General features: G+C 45.0%; 2 protein-coding genes across 3 annotated transcripts; both read left to right on the forward strand.

The window, feature by feature from the left end:
* Positions 1-210: 210 nt before the first annotated feature.
* On the forward strand, positions 211-10,619 carry LOC127616397 (polypyrimidine tract-binding protein 2-like). Of its 2 annotated transcripts, none has more exons than XM_052087963.1 (17): positions 211-295; positions 851-872; positions 1,030-1,081; positions 1,327-1,490; positions 1,567-1,638; positions 1,745-1,816; positions 1,900-2,058; positions 2,503-2,613; positions 3,092-3,257; positions 3,630-3,707; positions 3,897-4,009; positions 6,036-6,069; positions 7,967-8,059; positions 8,178-8,294; positions 8,362-8,461; positions 8,817-8,894; positions 9,378-10,619. In XM_052087963.1, the coding sequence occupies exons 1-17, from the start codon at positions 288-290 to the stop codon at positions 9,505-9,507; spliced, it is 1,569 nt and encodes a 522-aa protein (XP_051943923.1). In that variant the 5' UTR covers positions 211-287; the 3' UTR covers positions 9,508-10,619. The 2 variants fall into 2 exon arrangements, with proteins under 2 accessions (XP_051943923.1, XP_051943922.1); XM_052087962.1 differs by lacking the exon at positions 211-295 and adding an exon at positions 302-485.
* Positions 10,620-11,191: 572 nt separating this feature from the next.
* Positions 11,192-14,671, forward strand: cryz (crystallin, zeta (quinone reductase)). The gene is made up of 8 exons (XM_052087966.1): positions 11,192-11,402; positions 11,826-11,978; positions 12,567-12,730; positions 13,206-13,257; positions 13,355-13,504; positions 13,697-13,798; positions 13,938-14,033; positions 14,165-14,671. Exons 1-8 carry the CDS (start codon positions 11,295-11,297, stop codon positions 14,324-14,326), a joined length of 987 nt encoding a protein of 328 aa, XP_051943926.1. The 5' UTR covers positions 11,192-11,294; the 3' UTR covers positions 14,327-14,671.
* Positions 14,672-14,719: the final 48 nt, after the last annotated feature.

Genomic DNA, 14,719 nt, shown 5'->3' on the forward strand with positions numbered 1-14,719 from the left:
AAACACATTCAACGGTTAAATACATTTTCTTGAAATATCCTACATTAGATAGACTTTTTTTAAATTAAAAATAATAAACTTAGATCATTAACGAGGCTGTAGAATTTTGAGAAACATCAAATGTTGTTACTGTACCGTCAAGGCTAAATGTAAATGACGTTGAGGCCACCCTCCAAAGCAGAAGGTGGCGATATGGAGCCCTCTTTCTTGTTGATGAGAAGGCGCCCATTTTGCTTCCACTTGTTCGACGTCGGTGTACGTTTCACAGAAGAGGACAAAGAGCTGCAATGGACGGGTAAAATGTCCTCGATTGTGGACGCGTCTTCGTAACGCATGAGACATCTAAAGGGACGCTGCGTTGCGTTCTCGGTTTCAGATAGGCTAGCCGTTAGCTGAGCTGCAAACCTTGATATTGCATTGTTACAGAACCTGGTGACAGCTAGCTAAGCATTAAGTCCACCCATGAACCGGGCTAGTATCATGAGGTAATGTCATTTGTAATGTAGGTATTCCTAATTTGATATACAGAGCAATATTAACCGGGAAGTATGAATGACTTAACTTTAATTTTGCTGGGGTTTTATTAGAAGATTGATTTCACTTTTAGTCGCATTAGTCACAGGCTCACAGTAGAAGAACAGAGGGCATACATTTAGGAAATGGCTTTATTCAATACAAATTAGGTGCTTACAAACCGACCAATGAAAGCGTGTTGCTAGCCTGAAATTAAAAAAATAAACTCATATGATGTAAAACGTGAAAAATGACATGATATGATGTATGTATTTTTCATGCACATGTATGTGTTGGGGCTCGCTTTTCCTTATCGATGCATTTTTCACTTTTGCAGTGATGTTGGGGTTGGTGTGAAGGCAAGCATCCTTATTTACTATCTGAGCCTTTTGACTGAACAATAATGACGTGCCTGAGCGATTTGGTTACTCCTCTTCAGATACAAATTGATCATCACTTACATTGATGAAAGCCTTGCAGGTAGCTTCATATTTCTTCTGTTCTTTTTCACACCAGAGAGGCTCGGATGAGCTCAATATGTACAGTAGCAGCCCCAACACGATGACGGGTAAGAAAACCTTTTTGTTTTGTTCTTAAATTCAGAGCGGACATATTCCCTACCTCAGTGTTCAATGTTACCTCAGGTAGCTCTTTAATAAGAGCTGTTTCTGTGCTGTGAGGAGGTCTGAATCCCGATTGGACTTTCTAGCAAACTTGCTGAAAGTGAAATGAAATTGCTCTAGCTTATTTCTATGCACTGTTCGGTACTACGACTTTTGGTTCACATGCTTGAATAATTATGTGCATGTTCAGCAAACGGCAGCGACACTAAGAAACAGCGTCTGGATGAGTCCCCTCCATCCAGAGTGCTTCACATCAGAAAACTTCCCAATGAAGTATCAGAGACAGAAGTCATTGCACTGGGACTACCCTTTGGGAAAGTGACCAATATATTGATGCTGAAGGGGAAAAACCAGGTATACGCTACAACATGGTTTCATGCGGTGACTGTGAAGTGAAATGTTTGGCCGACAACAAAATGTTTCCTCCAAGGCATTTCTGGAGCTCAGCACAACGGAAGCCGCCATTACCATGGTGAACTACTACTCTGCTGTGACGCCGCAGGTCTGAAATCCTTTCGTGTGATTTGCTCCTACACTTGATGGTGGAATGAATAGATGTGGTTTTTGCTTGGCGACGCATTTTAGAATCTGTGGATTCTTTCCTGTAGGTCAGAAATAGTCCCGTCTTTATCCAGTACTCTAATCATAAGGAATTGAAAACAGACTCTGCGCTCAACCAGGTATTCGCATTGTTGAGAAAAATCCCAGCTCGAGGAAACAAGCAAGGCTTGGCCTGATGTCGGATTTTCTTCTGTTCTCCCAGAGAGCCCAAGCAGTGCTCCAGGCGGTCTCGGCGGTTCAAGATGGAAGTTCTCCATCATCGGACCACGGGGTTCTGGACCTTGCTCCACCTCCCAGTCCTGTCCTGCGTATTATTATCGACAACATGTTTTATCCCGTGACTCTTGATGTTCTGCAACAGGTATTAAGTTTTGAACCATCTCAAGCGCAAATATTCAGGGAAGAATTGAGGAAGGAAAACAAATCTGCCAATATGCTCATCTCTAGGTGGGGAACCGTGACTATGGGGGGTTGGAAGGGGTCCACTCTACAATCATAGAATCCGTTCTAGGGTCAAAAACTAAGATGCAGCCAATTAAAACAATTCTTAACCTCTTCATTATAAAACTTAAAAACAAAGTAAATGTTTTAACTCGGTTTGTGATAAATAAATGGCTTACAGACTGTTATGCATCCTTTTTTTCAATATTAGCAAAAATATGATTTCCTTATGCATCTGCTTGTCTGATCTCAATTCACCTTTTGTTGTTCTTTTGGTGGGCGTTTGATGTTTGTCTTCCTAGATTTTAACGACTCTGTTAGAAAAGACTAAATTGCTTATGTTGTTTTCCCAAATCTTTTTCAGATATTCAGCAAGTTTGGGACAGTCATGAAGATCATTACCTTCACCAAGAACAACCAATTTCAAGCACTTCTGCAGTTCAGTGATCCTGTCAACGCCCAGCAGGCTAAACTGGTTGGTCTGCAAGATTCTGAAACTTGTAACCGATAGCATAGCATCGTGGTAATTTGTGCGCACTTGTCTAGCTTGCGTATCATTCACACATTGCACTACGGACGTTTGGCTCCCTTGGTCCTTGGCCAAAACAGAGCATAGTTTCTAAATAGAGAGTTATTAATTGTAGTGCCATCCCTCCCTCTCTCGACAGTACGTCACCTGGTTATTTACATCCGAGTTAACCCACCGTTCTGTTAATCGAGGCTTGTTGTGGGAGGAAGCACCAAGCTCATCACACACGGCTTTCTGTTTTATACTTCAGGCCACCTCGACACAATATCATCTTCCTTCCCCAAAAAAGTTCTTCAGTTCTTCATTTCTTCAAACGTTCACAGGGGGCAATCCAAATCGGTTTCAGCTTTCCGTCCTGGCTGTTTGCAAGGACCGTTCACCTGCACACTAACACCGTCTTGTCTTTTGTCTCCTCCTCGGACAGTCTCTTGATGGACAGAACATCTATAATTCTTGCTGTACTTTGAGGATCGATTTCAGTAAACTGGTCAATCTCAACGTCAAATACAACAATGACAAGAGTCGAGATTACACGCGACCGGACCTACCGACTGGAGATGGAGAGTCAAGCAAGGATCATTCTTTATTGGGTAATTCCAACAATGTTGTCATGTTGCGTCTGTTCTTTCCCCCGTCCGATTACGTTTAAAGGCCAAGTCAAGGCTTAGACAATCAACACGGCAGGTTCGTGTGTGTGTGTTTTATATATTATTTTTCAAACTCGTTCAACCTGAGTTCTAGTGTACATAGTCGTTGAGTTTCCCCCCCAAAACAATGCATACATGGCCGTATTTTCTTAAAGCTGGACCTCAACCCATAAGTTAATTTTTGTTACATTAGTGACCGTTGTGTCAAAACTGGAATGGCGCCTTCTCAGCCTCGTGTTTCCTTTTATCGACTGCCAACCGTGTTCGGTTCTATCACCGTTTGTGGTCCAATTCGGCACGTGTGCTTTCTTGAAGGTACCCCGTCTGGAGCGCTGGCGTCGTACTCAAGTGGGGCAGGTTACTCATCCTCTCTCTCCCTCTCGCAGGGTGCAGGTACCTCCAATGTCTACTTTGCGGTCGATATACTTTTGGGATGAGAACGTTTTTAGATCTTTCTTCGATCACAGCCTGTTCAACTCTACGCTATTCCTGCTGCCTGCATCATTGTTGCTGAATGTCCTGTTTTGTGGAGTCCACAAGCCCCCCCTGCTTTAAAGCATTCTGCATTCTGCTTGCTCACAGGAGCCATTAGCCCTCTGAGCGCCGCCGCCGCCGCGGCAGCCGCCGCAGGACGTGTCGCTCTGTCGGGGTCCGGAGTTTCGGGAGTGCTGCTGGCGTCGAACCTGAACGAAGAGGTACACGGAGCGTACGCATTCTCCCGAGAGCCAATTCGATGTGTCGTGTCTTTGTTAGTGTTGGGGAGCAACCGGATGTGGTTAAGTATGTCTTTAATTTGTCTTCTCAAATGTTTGTATATTTGGATGAATGTAAACCTAATAAATTTAACACCATATACAAGACATGAATATTAGACGATTATCTGGACACTAGCATGCGTGTACTTTGGAGCTAGTTTTCTGTTAAGTGTCAATTTTCAGCACACACACACATGCAAATTGTTAAATCTATATCAAAAATCTTTTCTTGGAATGACCTTTCGGTCAGAGACTATTTCTTTCGACTATTTCAGTCCGTCTTTGTTTATTTCCCTTTTTGAGAGCGCCTTAACATCGGAGTGGTGGTTTTCACATGTCTGTCCCCATTTGTCACCGTCTTTGTGCGACCGCAGCGTTCATTGCCGCCTCGTTGTTTGAATAGTGGAACCTCTCAAATTGAACGCAGTCTGCTTAAACCGCGATTCATTATCAAAAAATCGTCGAAAGTTACAATTCAACGTGAAGATTTGGCAGAAAAGTGAACGGTTATTTAAACGTCAACGATAAAATGTCCGAACTCACAAAACTTTAAGAGGAAGTGACTCTTTGGGCAGACACACAGAATGAGTCTGACTTTTCCTCCTTCTCCGGCCCCATGCTGAGACCGACAGAACTTTCTTTGGTTGACCAAAAGTAAAACAGTACAGGCCTTTGATTTTAGAGGTTCCGCTGTCCTTGAAATCCCTGGAATTGCTCAGTTTTTGTCTTGCTCCCATTCCAATTTCAGTCAGATTCTTTTCCTGCTTTCAAATACCCCCCTAATCTTCTGTGGGCATTTTTTTTCTTTTACTTGAAGCTAATTAACACTTGATGAAGCAGTAGCTCCCTTAATTGACAGATTTGATTTTGCAAAAAAAAAAAAAAACGTTAGCGCCGACAGGCCATATGCGTTGACATCTGTCATATAGCGCCCACTGCTGGCTTGTTGATAGCGACCTGAGCGTTTGGAAAAGCAGCAAGTTCAAACTGGGGTTTATGTTCTTCACAGAGAATTTCATTGTTGTCTGTCACACCCCCGCCACTCCCTTTTGAAATCCCTTTTATTGTAATCTACGCTACGAGTAGCTCTTAGCATTGCCATTGACAAGAAGTGAAAAATCTGACCCCCCAAGACCATGAAGGTAAACCACGGAGGGATGAAAAATCTCCCGTGGCCGAGGGTGTCGTTGGCAGATCACCAGAGCCTGAGAGGAGTGAGATGTGTTTACCAATCATTTGATTCACTTTTGTATTTGAAAAGCGAAAAATACCCGTGCTTCATAAGTTGTATCGTTACTGACCGTTTGTGCCGATTGTCACCTGCCAATCAATATCCCGAGACTGACTTCCACTTCCGCCCCCCTCGTGGTTTGATCTATTCCACCCATCTATCATTCATCTACGCTCGCTATTGGTTTCCTCTTGTTCATTTTCTCGTTTTGTTTTGTCTTTCCTACACGGATGAATTCATTCGGCAGTATGTGTGCGCGCCCACCTGAGGATTTTGTGTGTGTTTGTTGAATGAATCAAGCCGGCACTCATTCACTCCGTTGATGTTCCACTGATGCTGTTGACTGACCTCTGCTTTGGTTTTTGTCCTCCTCTCCTTTCTCCTTTCCCCCCCGCCTCTTTTCTTTCATTCTCTGCTCCCGCCCCTTCGACCGCACGTCGTGTTTATTTGTCCCTCCCTATTACCACGTATCCTTTCCTATTGTATGTTTGCCCCCGTTTTTTTTTTTTAACGTGAATGTCCCCTTCTTTTGGTCAATTGCGGTCTCACCCGACCGGTGCCATTGTCGACCTCTCCCCAAACAATCTTTGCTCTGATCATCATCATCATCATGGAAACCATCATCTCCCCCCTCGTCCAATGCCGGGTGGTCTGATCTCTACCTTCGTCTCTCCTCTTCTTCCTCCTCTGCTCCTCCTCTTCCTGTCCTCTACTCTGCGGTCTCTCTCTGTAAAGATGGTCACGCCTCAAAGTCTCTTTACCCTCTTCGGTATGTTCACTCTCTACTTTTCAATCTGTTTATCTCTCTCTGTTTATCCGGTTTGCTCGACTTTTTTTCTTCACGGGTGTCGTGGATGTTCGATTGTGACACACCAAAGCTTTTTTTCCTCGTATTCACTGCGCTATCGACATTAGAAGATTGGCAATTCCAGAGGTGGTCTGATGGCCTTAGCGTTGACCTCATGAGAACAAAGATTCCTCCTGTAAATCGCCAACGTCTTATACTGGAGCAATTTTGCACGCAGATCTTTGTATCAGGAAAGTGGTTACACTTAGAACGGACTCCCGCATATTCATCATTTGGCACCCGCAGATTCGCAGCATTGTGGATTCCGAACCCCGCCCCCTGTTTTTTTTTTTCTTTTTCCGAGCCAACCCCTGTTTTTCATGGGAGAAGCATACTGGCAGTTTTCCAGCGTTTATGGAAGTATTCTTTTATCTTTTCAGAATGCATTTCAGTGGCTGTCAATTCTTGGCAGGCTGATTTGCTTCCTCTGCCCCGTGAATGGCAGCGGTCAATCGTAGCATGATTGGTCGTTTGCGCTCTATTTCTTCACGTCCAAACAAATAATTGACCCATAATGCGAGTAACTTTTTTTTCGATACAACCACCATACTAGATTTCTTCGGTTAATGGCTTCTGCTTATTTATTTATTTCTGTTTAGGCATGTCTCAGGTGACAAAATTCAGATTTTTTTTTGGGGGGGGGGGCAGCGTAAAGAGAAAAAAAAGCCAACGCACGAAATCAGATGTCTTCAGATCAGAATCAGGTCTCTTCGAAATGTCAATACAATAGGAATGCATATTGGACCTCCCCTAACGGGAGTGGAATGTAAACGCGGATAAATATACAGTAGCCCATCGATGCGCCGCTCCGAGGCACGCGTGGCAACGATGACATTGAAGGGAATAAACAAAGGAAGCAAATAATCTGACCTTTTGGTGCGAGAGGACAGAGCAGAGATAATCTGCATATAATTGACGGCAGATGAAGTTAAATGTCGGGGGGGACAAAAAATATTTTAAACAATTTTATATATATATAGATATACACATATATAGATATATATTGTGTGTGTGTCAGCAAATAGGTGAATTGGCATGTGCCGAACTGTGAATATGTGGGTGTCCAATATATTATTATGTAGACAGATTGATCTGATATTGCAGTCCTCGTGGCATTTTGCTGCTTCACTCTTAATTCGCTGCGCTCAATTGTCTCATCAGATGATTTCTTTCTATTGTTAAATCTTCCCGTGTCTTTTGACGTGATGGTATGAAAGACGTGCTTTCGCAATTTGAAATGTCCTATCTCCGTTCAAACAGTTCAAACGGCGCTCTTTTCCCAAAATGAATGTTCTTCCGACTATAGCGGCCGCCAACCAGCCCACTCTTACAGTTTGTCCTCTTAAATTATTACTGTACATGAGTCGCCCTGCGTTGACGCTCCAAAATTCCGCTGCCGCTTTTTCTGCTTTGGTGCAGCAGCACAGCTGCGCTTTGAAAAGGGCATTTTTCTCTTTCACCACTCACCGTATGTTCTTAAGGCTACTCTGTTTTACTTTACACACACATGCTAAATAAATCGGCCATGGTTGACGGTCCGAATCCAAAACTGGCGTTACAAGTGTTGTATTCAAGTGGCAGTCAGATGGGAAGAGCCTGTCCTTTCTGATCCTTTGTCTCTCTAGCACTAACTGAATTCCTTCCGTCCTTCACACCTCTTTTTTTTTTTTTTAATCTACGTCGGCTCCTCCTCTCCTGCTCTCTCTTTTCTGTCCTCGTGCTCTCCTACATCCTGTGCTCTCTCTCTGTCTATCTTTCTCTCTCCCTGTCTTGGTCCACCTCTCTCTCTCTCTTTCTCTTTGTGTCTCCATATGTGTAGGCGTCTATGGCGACGTGCAACGGGTGAAGATCCTCTACAATAAAAAGGACAGCGCTTTAATACAGTTGTCAGATGGTAACCAGGCTCAGCTGGGTGAGTGTTGGTGATCCGGGCTCTCCGTAGTAAAACCGTTATCGGGATTTGACATTCTCAGTCTGCGTCATACCCCCCCACACATAGAAACGGACATATTTCTCTGCTTTGTCTGTAGCCATGAGCCACCTGAATGGTCAGAAGGTGTTTGGTAAAGTGATGAGAGTGACACTGTCCAAACATCAAACTGTGGCTCTGCCCAGGGAAGGGCTGGACGACCAGCTTCTAACCAAAGGTGAGCGCGCTCGCGTCACGCAGCGTTCGCTGGCCCCCAGAAGACGTCACGTGCGCTTACTTTGCAGATTTTTCCGGCTCCCCGCTACATCGCTTCAAGAAGCCGGGATCCAAAAACTTTCAGAACATCTTTCCTCCCTCTGCGACGCTTCATCTCTCCAACATCCGGTAGAGCTCCAACAATCCAGCGTTCTTTTCTCTCCTCGCTTGGCCTGCATGCGGTATTGCGGCATGATCGAATGAGAGCCAATTCAAGAGCACGACAAAAGCGTGTGAATCGTGACTGGTGGTGTTGTTTTTTGTTGTTGTCGTTTTTACTCGTTGTCCGTGAGCTAATAGTTGAGAACCACTTTTATGGATGCCCGGCGGGATACGTTCCGCTCATCGTTTTTATCAACAATGTCACGATTGAGTGCGGGGGCTGCTCATGTTTTGCCTTGCGGGCCTTTGCTTAAGCTTTCTTACTGTTGGTGTGAGCGACAGTGTTGCGTTGTCCTGTCTCGAACGCTTTGTCTTTTTCCAGGGACGGCATCGGAGAGGACGACCTGCGTCTCTTGTTCTCCAATAGCGGGGGTTCGGTCAAGGCCTTCAAGTTCTTCCAGTAAGAAGAGAAGCCCTTGAATTTTAATTAACTCTGCCATCCCTTGCCTACTACCATTTCCATGTAGTCCGTGCACCATTTACATCCACAAGAATACAGTTGTAACAACTCTTCCAAGGTACGCCTTCTCGGTAGAAGCAGTTAACGATGAATGAGGAGAGAATCAAAGTTTCCTTTTACTGGTGTTTTAGAGGTCATTATTTGTCCTGCATAGTATTCCAAAGTCGCAAAAAAAGATGAGGCCTACTCACGCGATGTCGAGGGCGGCATGGCTCAGTAGTAAAGTGGTCGGGGGGGTTTGATTTTCAGCCCTTGTGACCATGTCTGAGCATCCTTGAGCAAGATACGGAACCCCCAGTTAGCAAATAGCAGTTAGCAAATACCGTCTCTAGGAGCCACATAACCAAATCTTGACGATTAAGTCCAGTGTTAGTGCGCTTCGTTTTGACATCACGTTGGACTCTATGCTTCTTCCTCCTCCAGGGACCGTAAGATGGCCTTGATCCAGATGTCGTCAGTGGAGGAGGCCATCCAGACTCTGATGGATCTTCATAATTATGACATGGGCGGGAATCACCATCTCAAAGTTTCCTTCTCCAAGTCCACCATCTAAACCTGACAGCCAACTTGGAAGTGCTGCACTGAACGAGGAGGTCGCTGTCATTTTTACACAATTGTAAAAACCACGGCGTCAAATTTAAGGTTTCGCTGAGGGCTGAAGAAGCTTTGCAAGTGCGCGTGCACCTTGTAATTTTTTTTTTTTTTGTCAGGGTATGTACAATGTTGTAAACAGTCGCAAAGACTTTCACCAAACATTCCCAAACACTTAATGGCTGCAAACATTTTTCTTGTTGTCAAATTTGGAATACATTCAAAGCTTCTTTGCAACAAGAAAAACGGTATGAGACCATTAAATTGTTGGTCAATGGCCTTGTGACCGTTTGCGACCTTGAAAACCCCAAAACATTCGCTCGGTGCCCCCGCACTTGCGAGCCTTCGCCACTCAATGCGCCCCGGACTTGAGGCATGAGCTAGCATCAGCATCAAGTCGCAACAGTTTGAGCTGGGGTTGAGGTCTGAGTCCAGGCCACGCCTTCTGCCCTTTCCGAGTCCCTCAACAGTAAACGTTGTGACTCTGGTCATGTATGTCACATTGAAACTTGAACAGCCTCCCCCCCTGTTTCTTTCGACACGGGTTGTGCTCAACATTGAGCCAGGTCGCTATTTGAAACTGAGAATCATTTTTAAAGCAGGCAGGGCTTGCTGTTGTGGTGATCGACCTCAGTCCATTAAATGAGAGAGCCAGAATGGGACTATAGTGCACGTGAGTTTGATCTATTACACGGGATGAACTTGATAGACCCTGTATAGATAGTCAACTGAAATGTTTTGTTCAAGTCGTTGGGTCAAACTGTTCTGGATGAGGTTTCAACACGTGTTCCTGGTCTTGGTCTCTGGTTTGAGAAGTTCAGATCAACATACATGTGCCTTTAGTCTGTTTAGATGACACTTGATTCTTGGCTATTTCAACAGTTCCCCATCTCCATGTATTAAATGTGTGACTTAGTGTTACTTGTTTGCTTTTTTCCAATAATGAAACATTTGAGCTTAGTTTATCACAAATTAAACGTTTTTATTTTTTTTTTAAACCAACCCTTAAATTGTGTCGTGTCTTCAGACCAGAATATCTATCCTCTCTTGCCTGTCAATAAACTGTTCTCTGCTTGCTCTTCTTTCTCTTTGCACCACCTGTCCTGGTTAAAACCCATTTTGGAAGGCAATCTATTTGGCAGCTGTGTGACAATATAAACTTATGGGCACAAAAAAAATCAAATCTAACAGAAGGGGGCTGTCCAATGAAGAGCAAGTTATTGTAGTGTTCTCGTCATTTTGTTGTATTTTGGATGAAAACAACATTTTGAGATGCACACGGCATCGGACGCACTTACGTGCATGTGTTGAGGGTCTTATCCCGCAGCCAGACCGGGTCTAGGGCACACTCGGCCACCCTAGTTATCTACTTTCGTGAAGATATGATGTTACATTTCAAAATAAATGGCCTTTGTCATCTGATATTTGGACTTTTTTTTATTTGTTTACACCCGATTTAAAATAAAAAATCAGTTATCCCGCAAACAGACTAGTCCTTGTCTGGTTGCGGGATAAAGAAATGTCATCCCTGGGTGAAGTCGTCGTTGCCTGACCGCTAAGAAAAGATTTTACATCACTGCATTTTAACGTGTATTGACGTCTATGCCAAAGTTGAAAGCTTTTATTTTGAAGGTGCCCAACGCCGCTCGCTTGCGGCCGATTACGGTAATGCAGTACAATAACAATCGCTGTGGCGGCTGGTAGGACTTGAACGCAGGCTGTTATCGAGCCATTTGGGTACAGTACAGTATGTCGGGCTTCAAAGTGATGAGAGCAATTCGAGTGAGTCAATTCGGAGAGCCTTCTGTCCTCAAACTGTGCGCCGATGTGAAAGTTCCACAGCCTGGAAGCGGACAAGTGAGTCGACGCAGAGTTGACGTCGTCAACGAACAAGTTAACGCACTTTGGAACCATTCCGCTAGGTGCTCTCTGAGTGTACACAAATGCGTTGTACTAATTAGACATTTGGAAAGCTACGAACTACTCTTGAGTGTGTGTTATTCAGTGAAACTTGACGGTTGTAACATTTTTCACGCGTCTCTATTTTGGAGCAAGTTAGCGACTTCAAACCGCTATATTAACTTGGCTCAATTGTTTAGAGTGGGTTGCAAAATATCTGTGCGGTGCAGCACAAACAGAAAATGCATTCAGGGCTAAAATCTCAACGAGAAGGAGAGAAATGTTACAAATGACCTCAGTCTGGCATTGGTGTGAAAACCATCATCTTGTGTTAATATCTGAGCAAGCTTTACTTTTGCGCATGAATGCGCTTCGGTGCAGGTGTTAATCCGTGTCCATGCATGTGGAGTGAACCCTGTGGAAACCTACATCCGAGCTGGGACCTACGCCCGGAAGCCCCCACTTCCGTACACACCTGGCACCGACGTGGCCGGCGTGGTCGAAAGTATTGGCGACGGCGTCACGGCAGTGAAGGTTGGCGAACGCATCCGCCTTACCGCCGAAATTGACTGCTTATTGTTGACCACATGAAAAATGCACGCTCCTGATCAAAGTCACCATGATTGGAGTCATGTCGGCCATTTTTATACTTCCTTGCATGTTTTGCACAGGATTTATTTTATTTTTGTGAGGAGTTTGGTCTTGTTGAAGACGAAAATGGCTGCAACCGGTGTGTTGCGGTTGACTACAGTACTACAGTATATTATTCTTTGTGTCAGAGGTGTCAAACTCATTTTTATTTTTTTTTTGTCATTGGCCACTTTGGAGCGACGTCTTCCTTCGGAGGGCCGTTACGACAGTGAAACCGAATACATATTTAATAATAATAATAATACATTTTATTTATAAGCGCCTTTCAAGACACCCAAGGACACTTTACAATCATCTCATTGCATAACTTATACACAACAAATTGATGGATTACTACTTTTGAATCAACTATTTGTCACCTATTTGTTTGTTAAATGAGGTTCAAGGTTTCTTCTTTTTCCAGACAATGGTCTTTTTGGGTGAAGATTAAAAAAAAACTTTTTAATGTTTTCCGGTCTGGTTGCTTTGCAGGCAGGGGATCGTGTTTTTACCACATCCACCCTGTCCGGAGGCTATGCGGAATTTGCCGTTGCCGCAGATGAGAGCGTCTACAAGTTGCCCGATTCTTTAGATTTCAGCCAGGGAGCAGCCATCGGCATCCCATACTTCACCGCCTACAGAGCTCTGGTTCACAAGTAAGACGCAGTGCAAAGACACGCCGGATGCTGCCAGCCTCGATATCTTTGTAAAACTCGATGTGCTGTGGCAAGTCAAGGCAAGTTGATATGGGCTTGGCTCGGGGTCATCAAACCTTTTAGCCGATGTGGCTATCAACACGAGTATTGAAATCTAGTCGCCAAATTTGAGTGCCGTCAGCCACATCACATGTTTATGTGGCGGTGGCGCCGCCTGTTTCGCCGATATTTTAGGGGCGTTCCTACGAAGGCCGTGACGTAGCGTGCAGAAGGTGAATACCAATCACGTGCTTCGCTCACCATCCCATATCAACAAACGCGCAGCGCTGACCCATAATTGTCTCTATGTGCCTTGCCACTGGCTGGCACCCAGGGCGTATCGCGCCTCTTGCCCAACGTTAGCTGCGATAGGCCACGGCTCACCTTTGACCCAAATGAATGGATTTGTATTTTCATTTTTGGGGGGGTGTTGCAGGGCCCATGTAAAGGCTGGAGAGACCGTCCTCGTCCATGGAGCCAGTGGAGGGGTGAGAGCGTTTTTTTTTTTTTTTTTTTCACATGCTTGATCACCCCCCCCCCCCCCACAAAAAAAAAAAGACACAAGATCTTAAATGGTGTTCATAGGTCGGTCTGGCAACATGTCAGCTCGCCCGCATGCTGGGCCTCAGAGTGATGGGAACTGCCGGGACCCAACAGGGAATGGAACTTGCGGCCAAAAATGGAGCCCACCTGGTGTTTAATCACAGAGAGGAGGACTATATCGGCAAAATTATGGTACCGTCTCACACATGCACGCACACACACACAGGCCTCCACTTCCTGTGGACGGAGAGCCTTAATTATGACCCTCCTGAGAACTGTTTCTAATATGACTCTGCAGATCACCAAAATCTTTGAGAGGGATCCTTGATCGGATCGCATGAGGGTGTTTGCCATTAGTTTTAAGGGTGTGTTCTTTTCTTTCAGGATGCCACAGAAGGCCAAGGAGTAGATGTGATTGTGGAGATGTTGTCCAACATCAACCTGAACCACGATCTCCAAATGTTGACGTTTGGAGGACGCGTCACGGTCAGTGGCGTCGTTCGTCACAGCGGTTTCCGTGGCTCACAGAAGAGTCCCCGCCCTCGAGTTGCTCCTTTGTATGACTTTTCCTGCCTCTCGCTTCCTTTTTCCATGTACAAATATGTTCTCTTGTTCTCCTCTTTAGATTGTGGGCTCCAGAGGGTCCATTGAAATGAACCCCAGAGACACAATGGCCAAAGAGAGCAGCATCATAGGAGTGTCGCTCTTCTCTGCCACACCGGTAAACTGTCGGTCGGATTTAATATCAAGACATCAACATGCTTTGGTCACGATGTTAGAATGATGTCAAGATTGGGTCCAACATCGATCGAACAGTCCGCTGAGTAGAATTTTGCTCTTCCCCTCGCTCAGGCGGAGAGGAAGGAGTGCGCGGCGCTGCTCTTTGCCGGGATGGAAACTGGTCGGCTGCGTCCAATTGTCGGTGAGGAGTATCGACTGGACCAGGCTGCTCAGGCCCACCGTGACATCATCCAATCTCGAGGGGCCACCGGGAAGATGGTGCTCACCATGTGATCACCAAAGTCAACTTTGGGAAGAAGCGCTTTTCATGGCAAAACGAAATAAGACATGTTGTGATATTTAGCTACACGTACACATGGACAGCCCACATTCCGGGAGATGGCCCTCACTCTTCCTGACCGATCGATCGCCTTTCTTACTGCTTAACGTACAGTATGTCCGTAGAAACAATCAGGGGCGATGGCGCTACGCCGTCGCATCATCAGGTGAGTTTACGTCCTCCCTGCGGCCCGGCCCGGTGGTTGTGGACCCCTGCTGAATACGGTCACAGTGGATGGATGTACATGTTTTAAAGGTTTCGGATACCAACGAATGCAAAAGCTCAAATAAATAATCAAATAAGGACATGACTGCATGTCATTGTTATCATGGCTAAGAAAATAAACA

The sequence above is a fragment of the Hippocampus zosterae genome, chromosome 15, assembly GCF_025434085.1.
Source record: "Hippocampus zosterae strain Florida chromosome 15, ASM2543408v3, whole genome shotgun sequence".
Classification (NCBI taxonomy): Eukaryota; Metazoa; Chordata; class Actinopteri; order Syngnathiformes; family Syngnathidae; genus Hippocampus; species Hippocampus zosterae.